General features: G+C 38.5%; 1 protein-coding gene across 1 annotated transcript in view; it reads right to left on the reverse strand.

Annotated features, from left to right (window-relative positions):
- LOC142345505 (S-phase kinase-associated protein 1-like) overlaps window positions 1-8,010 on the reverse strand; it is a 13,707-nt gene extending 5,697 nt beyond the window's left edge. The window contains exons 1-2 of the mRNA XM_075397580.1: window positions 7,795-8,010; window positions 1,920-2,108 (exon numbers count right to left, since the gene is read on the reverse strand). Of these exons, the coding sequence (XP_075253695.1) occupies window positions 1,920-2,108; window positions 7,795-7,887 (282 nt within the window). The 5' untranslated portion in view covers window positions 7,888-8,010. The remainder of the gene's footprint in view (window positions 1-1,919; window positions 2,109-7,794) is intronic.
- Window positions 8,011-8,317: the final 307 nt, after the last annotated feature.

Raw genomic sequence — 8,317 nt, forward strand, 5'->3', positions numbered from 1 at the left:
CGAGCAGCCTGCTAAACAAAAAAATGTATCTACTGGGCTGGAACAGAATAACGAAGGAAAAATTGGTGCACAATGAAAGCAGCAATCCGTTCTCATGCCTTATTTTATAGAAAAGAACGTTTTTTAAAAATTTTAAATATGTGTTGCAATAGATGTCAATAGAAAAATTCACTAAAAATTCAATTTATTTTTCGTGGGCTTGCTGAAAGTTCTGCCTGTACAATCCTTGTCTCTAAAAACAGCGAAATTAAGGTTTTTGAGTGAATAAAGTACGGAATTTAAAAGTTTTTCAGCAAGCCCAAAATTAGCAGAAAATCACCAAACTTATGGGCTTGATCTGACACTTAGCTATTACAAAATTGGTTAATTTTTCAAAACATGTTGGAGTTCAGCAAATTCTATATACTATTAGGCACACTATTATACCATAGCTTTTCGAAAGCGCATTAGCAGTCAAAATTGAGTTAAATATGAATGAACTGATACAATTTTTTGCAAAAATATTGCAAATTGATTGAGAAAAGTTTTTTTAGAGATGAATTTTAACTGATATATGAACTTTTGCTCTGATGTTATGATTAAAATTTTGTTTTAAAGATGAATAGAGCACCTATAATTGACTTACAAAAAAACATAGAAAAATCAGTTTGTGAGTTGAAAAAAAGGAGCGTAATAGTTTCCTTGGCCAGCTTTGTCAAATTGAATTTTGCAAGAACCCTTGCCCATTTATTAAAAATAACGGCTTCAAAAAGTTAACTAAATTAAACCAAAATCGGAACTTTAGTAGACGATTTGTTGCTGAATACTTATTCTGAGGAACATTTTATGGAACCAGATATCGGTCACATTTTTTCATAAATTGTCAAGTTCTTGTAGTTCAAGTTTTTTTTTACTATTTTGGCGTCTGTTGGACGATAATCTCAACTTTTCTCTGGCATACTTATCTATGCGTAAGTTTGTCGCAGTTGATTTGATTGTTTTTGGTTTTTGACGAATAGGCTCCAGTTTGGTTCATTTTCATAGCGGAGCAGCGTGGTACCAAATTTTTTAATTAATTGTGGGAGACGTAGCAAAGTCTCATGAACAATGCTATTCACGGTCAATGTAGAATCAATGAAATTGCATGTTGTCTCGCCAGTAAAGAGAAAATCTTTGAAGAGCATTGAAAGCGAATTGAAATAATTGCAAGGTTTGTGGAACCTGTTTCGCAGCCAATTGCAATATTGTATTCAAATCGATCACTAGGGTACGAGCAGAAAATTTTCGTTAATTAAAAAACAATAGATTAGTAAAATAAAATCTTTTTGCCGGCGTGAGCGTATACATTTTTTCTTTGTAAGCTGGTATTATGAACAAAATGGTTAGTGTTTTTTAGTTTAGCTTGTGTTATCTGATAAGAGTTGAAACTGACTATTACAACTTATATAAGCCGTTTTTGTAAAGTTGCTAAGTTATCAAAATACATGAGTATTTTCGGGCAAAAGTAGTGATTTTCCCAATTAAAATGTATCGGATTTTTCTGATATCTTTTCTGCTTCCAGTGTTTTTATGAATTCCAGTTACAAATTTTGGAATGTTTTATAGCTCTACGATGTGTGAAAAATGGTACGTGCGCCTGGGGATAGTGGCGTAAAAAACTATATACCCTCTAAGCTGGTGACGTTGATAATGAATAGATCCAATTTTGGGTCTTTCCCATAACCCATAACAGCCTCCCCCCCCCCCTTCACACACACACACACACACACACACACACACACACACACACACACACACACACACACACAGACACAGACACACACACACACACACAAAATTCTACCCCCTCCCATTATGGTATAATTAACATGATGGGGGTATATACCTTCTCTGACCACTAAGCTGGGGGCTATAATGGGAATTACCCCAGTTTTGTTTACCTTTCTAAGTATTTTGGAATGGACATTGGCGAGTGGAATCTGTTCCTCCTCTTCCTCTTCTTCCTCAGTTTCTCCTGCTACATTCTCCCCCTCCCCCTGTTTCTTTTGCTGGGAAGCAGGCGGGCACTCCTCGCACATCCTTCGAATCGTTCCCGACAGCCACACATCACCTTCGGTCACTCGGAACAGCTGAAACAGTTAAAAAAACTATTGAAATTGGTTTGGACCTCCCGTGTCGAGGTGTCAATGCCATTCAACGCAAATTTATGCAAGATAAGCGGTGAATGCGGAAAATTTTGTAAGATAAGCGATGAATCCGGTGAAATTACGTAAATCAAGCGGTGAATGCGGTGAAAAAAAACTTTATCGCCTGGTAGCGGTGAAAATACATAAATTCACCGCTGAATTTAGCGGTAAAATTACATAAATTCACCTCTTTGAAAAAAGTGTCAAAATTATGTAAGATAAGCGGTGAATGCGATGAAATTACACAATCTCACCGCTTAAATTAGTGGTGAAACAATATAAATTCACCGCTTAGAAAACGCTTCGAGTTGTCTTTTGTTCAACGAGGTTAAGATACTTTTATTAAAATACGCACGGAAAATTTACCCACAAACAATCATGCATCTTTTTGAAAGCTTTTTAAGCGTTGAATTTATGTAATTTCACAACTAGAGTAAGTAGTGAACTTACGAAAAATCGCCACATTTTACCGCATTTCACCGTTAACATTTGTTATTTCGCCTTTTATCTTACAAAAGTTCAACGCGCATGTTTTACAAAAAGTAGAGTGAATTTCATTTAAATTCAAAACAAATATGAGAGACATCAGTGAGAGGTGGCGCAGTGGAAGAAGAAGTGACTGCAAAGCAAGGGGTGAGAGGTTTGAATCCGTTTAAGGACGGTAACTTGTTGTATATGTGAAGTGTGGTGACTCTAGCGGTGAACTTAAATAATTTTTCCGCATTCGCCGCATTTCACAGCAAAATTATGTACGAAATTTGCGGTGAAAAAAAACCAAATTTTCGCCGCTTATCTTACATATTTTTTCAATGTATCTCGACCCGGGCTCGATTTGTAAAAAACGTCGAGCTTGAATCAACAGAAAAATGGATCTCTTCTGTTTCACCCCACCCCCCCGTGTTATTTATGACCCCAGTTACAAATTATATGCTGTTATATAGCACTTTACTATGTAAAAAAATTGGGGTCTATAAAAGATTTATGCTCACTAAGGTGGGGGGGGGGGGCAAACAGAATAAATCCAAAAAAATGTAAAGAGAAGTTAATTTATGTCCTCCCTCAATATTATGGTGATTAAAACATCTCACCCCCCCCCCTACCCCCGTTTAAACCGGCAAATACTGTGTAACTTGCCATCAACCGTAACGTGGTGGTCATTAGTTCATGCAGAACACCGATTAGATCGAAAGACTTTTAATCAAGTTAAATGAAAAGAGTGATACTGTCACGTTAGATTTTTGGAAGAACTTTATTACTTTGGAAAGTTTTGGTTGCTGTAACATGCATATGCACTAAACGCCAAACAGCATTTTTAATTCAATACCAAGAAATTATCTAAGTATTGACTGCGAGACTCTGCTTGAAGTCAATGACTTGTAGCGGTTCCTTTCCTATATGCACCCAGGTAGATTTTTCCTCCTAAAAAGATGTAAGAGTGGAATGCAATGATAAGAGTTTATTAAGAAAATGTAACTCCAACCCTTACATTTTTTTTGGACTGCAATGGGGGGTAAAGGATGTAAGAGTGAGAGGGTAAAAGATAAATTAACCTGCCACTCTTACTTCTTTTTAGTCTCTGAAGAGGGTAAAATAATGTATGAAAGAGAGGATAGTGGAGAAATTCCTAAAAAAAAAACCCTTTGCAGTCCCACTGCTACATTAATAAACCCCTTTGGCAGCCCCACTCTTACATCGTTTTACCTCACTCCGAAGCGCTAATCTTATATTGTTTTAGTCCCCATACCCGAACACCGACAGTCTTGAACCCACTCCTTCTGTACCCTCAGCCGGTTCTCCTTGGCCTCCAGACCATCAATGCTTGTCCAACGGTCACCCATGTCTTATCGGTCCACCCATCTAAAACATAATTAAGGGAGTTACCCCCATCTCCACAAATTACTCCTCATTCTTACACACTTTTACCCCCTAGCAGCCTATTTATAAGATTTTTTTACCCCTCCGAACAAGTTACTCCGCCCCCGGGCAGCCCAATTCTTACATCATTTAAGCCAACGCAACAAATTACCCCCTCACTTTTACACAATTTTAACACATCTGGTATCCCAATTCTTACATCATTTTACACCTCTGAACAAATTACACTCCCACTCTTACATTATTTTACACCCACCCGCTGGCAGCCCGATTCTCACATAATTTTGCATCCTCACAACAAATTAGCCCCTCTTACATCATATTAACACAGTTGGCAGCCCAACTCTTACATTATTTTACCCCTCTGAACAAATTACCCCTTAACTCCTTCACCATTTTGAACTTCTTTGGAAGTGCAATTATAGCGGTTTTTACCCCTCTGAACAAGATAGCCCCTTTTTCACCAATCGCAACCCATGGAAGCCCAATTACATTATTTCACATCCTCTTAACAAGTTATCCCTGAGAGTTACATCATTTTACGCCCCTTGGCAGCCCAATTCTTACATCATTTTCATCAAGTCCTCTCATTAGAGTCCATTGCAGCCCGCCCTTACATCGCAACTTTGGCCGGGGGTATTTCCTCAAAAATCCTCCCATTGCAGCAATTGCAGCCTACTCCTACATCAGATTTTGTCCAGCGGTATTATTTCCTCAAAAGTCCTCCAATTGCAGCGCACTCTCACAAGGCAGATTTTGGCGGGGCGGGGGGGTTAAATCCTCAAAACACTTTTGCATCGCACTGCAACCACTCTTAAATCACAATTTTGCATGTAGTAATTCACCAAAAATATTCTCCTTGCAGCCCAATCTTTCATTGCAAGGTTAGCCAGGCGGTTAATTCCTCAAAAGTCTCCTCGTTGCAGCCCACTCTTACATCGCAAATTTGACCAGGGGTAATTCCTCAAAAGTCCTTCCAATGTAACCTATCGCAGCGCACTCTAGCATCGCAGTTCTAGCAATGTGGTAATTCCTCAAAAAACTCATAACTCACATTGCGGCCCTTTGCAGCCCACTCTTACGTCGCAATTTTGGGCAGGGGTAATTCCTCAAAAGTCCTTCCATTGAAGCCCACTCTCACAAGGCAAATTTTGGCGGGGGGGGGGTTAAATCCTCAAAACACTTTTGCATCGCACTGCAACCACTCTTAAATTGCAATTTTCTTCGTAGTAATTCACCAAAATTGTTCTCCTTGCAGCCCAATCTTTCATTGGAAGGTTAGCTAGGCAGTAAATTCCTCAAAAGTCCTCTCGTTGCAGCCCACTCTTACATCGCAAATTTGACCAGGGGGTAATTCCTCAAAAGTCCTTCCAATGCAACCCATTGCAACGCACTCTAGCATCGCAGTTCTAGCAATGTGGTAATTCCTCAAAAAACTCATAACTCACATTGCGGCCCTTTGCAGCCCACGCTTACGTCGCAACTTTGGGCAGGGGTAATTCCTCAAAAGTCCTTCCATTGAAGCCCACTCTCACAAGGCAAATTTTGGCGGCGGGGGGGGGGGGGGGTTAAATCCTCAAAACACGTTTGCATCGCACTGCAACCACTCTTAAATCGCAATTTTGTTCGTAGTAATTCACCAAAAAGGTTCTCCTTGCATCCCAATCTTTCATTGCAAGGTTAGCCAGGCAGTTAATTCCTCAAAAGTCCTCTCGTTGCAGCCCACTCTTACTCGTGAGGGTTCCCATGTTAAACCGAGGCCCTCTTGTTCGATACAACTGTGATACAGCACTAAAAAATGTTACAAATTTGAGAGTAGAAGTTGACCCAGAGGAAAACCATTCCAGCCATAACAGCCAAAGTACTGGCCAAATCAACTTGGTTCCTCCCAATTATCAGCAAATTCAAGAGCCAATGCTGCCCTCCGTTAGTTATAGTTTCTTTGTTTTTAATGGGTTATTATGATATATTGAGTTATTATAGAACCAGCATTGGGTAAGATGAGTCCACTGGGGTCAACTTGCCCTCTGTTTGCCGGCCGGTATTTCGCGAACCACTGATCAAAATTAAGAGTTATATATTTGGCTATAAAGCTTATTCCAAAGGGGTTCTAATGAGCCAGGTCTAGTTCCGATTGCTTGGGTATTTTGGTAGCCATTAATGAATTCAGACTCTGTACCCCGAAAAAATTGGTCAGGTCTAATGACCGTATTCATACTTCACTCGCCCTAAGACAATCAATTATTCTTGCTGTTGGTCAAAAACGGAGAAAATCAATCCCGATGACTTTAATTTTTGAGTACGATGCCTCTATTCTCCCTTATAGTGTTCTTCAATAGTTGTTTTTATCGTTTTGACCAAAAACCGTCTGTTCATACTTTACTTGCCTTAGAGCAACTCAGTTATTCTTGCGCGGGTCAGAAATGAAGAAAAACCAGATCATATACCTTTTAATTCGAATACGAAACATCTATTTTTCTTTTTCGTTTTCTTCTTTCGTTGTTTTTTCCGTTTTGACCCAAAAACCGTCGATTCATACTTCACTTGCCTCAAGAAATAAATTATTCTTGCTGTGGGACAAAAACGAAAAAAAAATCAATACCGATGCCTCTATATTTCAAGTACGATGCCTCTTACTTCTTTTTTATTGTCCTTCTTTAGTTGTTTTTTTTTCGTTTTGACCCAAAAACAGTCTGCTCATACTTTAATTGCCTGAAAAAAAGTCATTTAAAATTGCTTTGGGTAAGAAACGAAAAAAAATCAGCTCTGATGCCTTAATATTTCGAATAAGATGCCTCCATTTTATATGTCTTTTATTAAAAAAAGACCTTTGTTTGTTTTTTGTACTTTTTTGGTTGCCTGTGACCAATTCAGTGTTTTAGTACTGTTTTTAACTGAGTATAGGAAAAACGGCTTTGATTGTAGCTTTTTTTGAGGTCCCGTTGACTTTTTTGCATGGTTTCCCGGTTATTTTTGTACGATTTCTGGCCTTTAATTGATCATTTTCCGAATATTTTTGGACGATTTCCCGTCTTTTTTAGACGATTTTCCGACTATTTTTTTGGCTATTTTTGACGTTTTTTGGCTATTTTTTGACGTTATGACCATTTTCCGACTAATTTTGGACGATTTCACGTCTAACTTTGACGTTTTTCGGACCAATTTTTGACCAATTTCCGACTATTTTTGGACGATTTCACGGCTTTTTTTTGAAGGTTTTCGGCTATTTTTGATTTTTTTGCTATTTTGACGTTTTTCGGATCAATTTCTGACGTTTTTTTCGGCTATTTTTGACGTTTTCGGACCATTTTTTGACGTTTTTTCGGCTATTTCCGACTTTCCAAGGCTTGGATTTAGAATTGCCAAATCTTAAATCAGACTTGGATTTAAAATTGCTAAGTCTTAAATCAGACTTGGATTAGACTTTCCACGTCTTAAATCAGACTTGTGTTAGACTTGCCGAGTGTAAAAAGTGACATGATCAAAGTTCTGAATCAGTAATGAAATCAGACTTGGATTTAGACTTGTCCAGTACTGAAATTGACTTGGCGTTAGGTCCGGGAACTTAGTTTGGAACTTTTAGCCTGGACCAATTTGACCTCTATCAGACCTCGTCCAGACCATTTTCCAGTCTTACTTGCGCAAGAACGCTGCTTGTAAGACGCGTTATGCGCTCTAGGGGGGTCTGATCAGAGGTCATTAGACTTGGGCTTCAATCCGGCTAGGGCTGAACATTTTTTCAGCGTGGTCTTACCTCGCCGTCGCTGCTTTTTAAACACAGAATGTTGTTTTTGGAAGAACTGGAGGGACCCGCAGCTAATTCTGGTAAAGGAAATGCTTCTGCCATTAATAATAAATTAGGCCTGAGCCAAAGTTGAATTGTAAAGACGCTGGATTTTAATTCGAAACCTGATTTGTGCAATGAATTAAAGTTGGCTTTGATGTTAACAAACAAGAAGTTTTGATTGATATTTGCCCAGAGTCTAGAGGACAAATACTACAGAATAAACAAGGTTTCAAATATGGATGAAGATATCGAAAACAAATAAAATAACCAAAATTGAGTCATTTCTATAAACTCAGATCAGTTTCAGCGCTTAATGATAATTCAGCTGATTTTTAGACAAATAAATTTTGGAAATAATAATAAACTGTTTTGAAGTAGGTTAGGACCAATACTGTATTAACCATGGTACAACAGAAACACAGCCCAATTGCTACGTCATCAAAAGTCGTTACAGTCCTAGTCGGGTGATTCCAAGCAACTGTAATAAAAC

This window comes from Convolutriloba macropyga, chromosome 1 (genome assembly GCF_964194025.1).
Source record: "Convolutriloba macropyga chromosome 1, txConMacr16.3, whole genome shotgun sequence".
Lineage (NCBI taxonomy): Eukaryota > Metazoa > Xenacoelomorpha > Acoela > Convolutidae > Convolutriloba > Convolutriloba macropyga.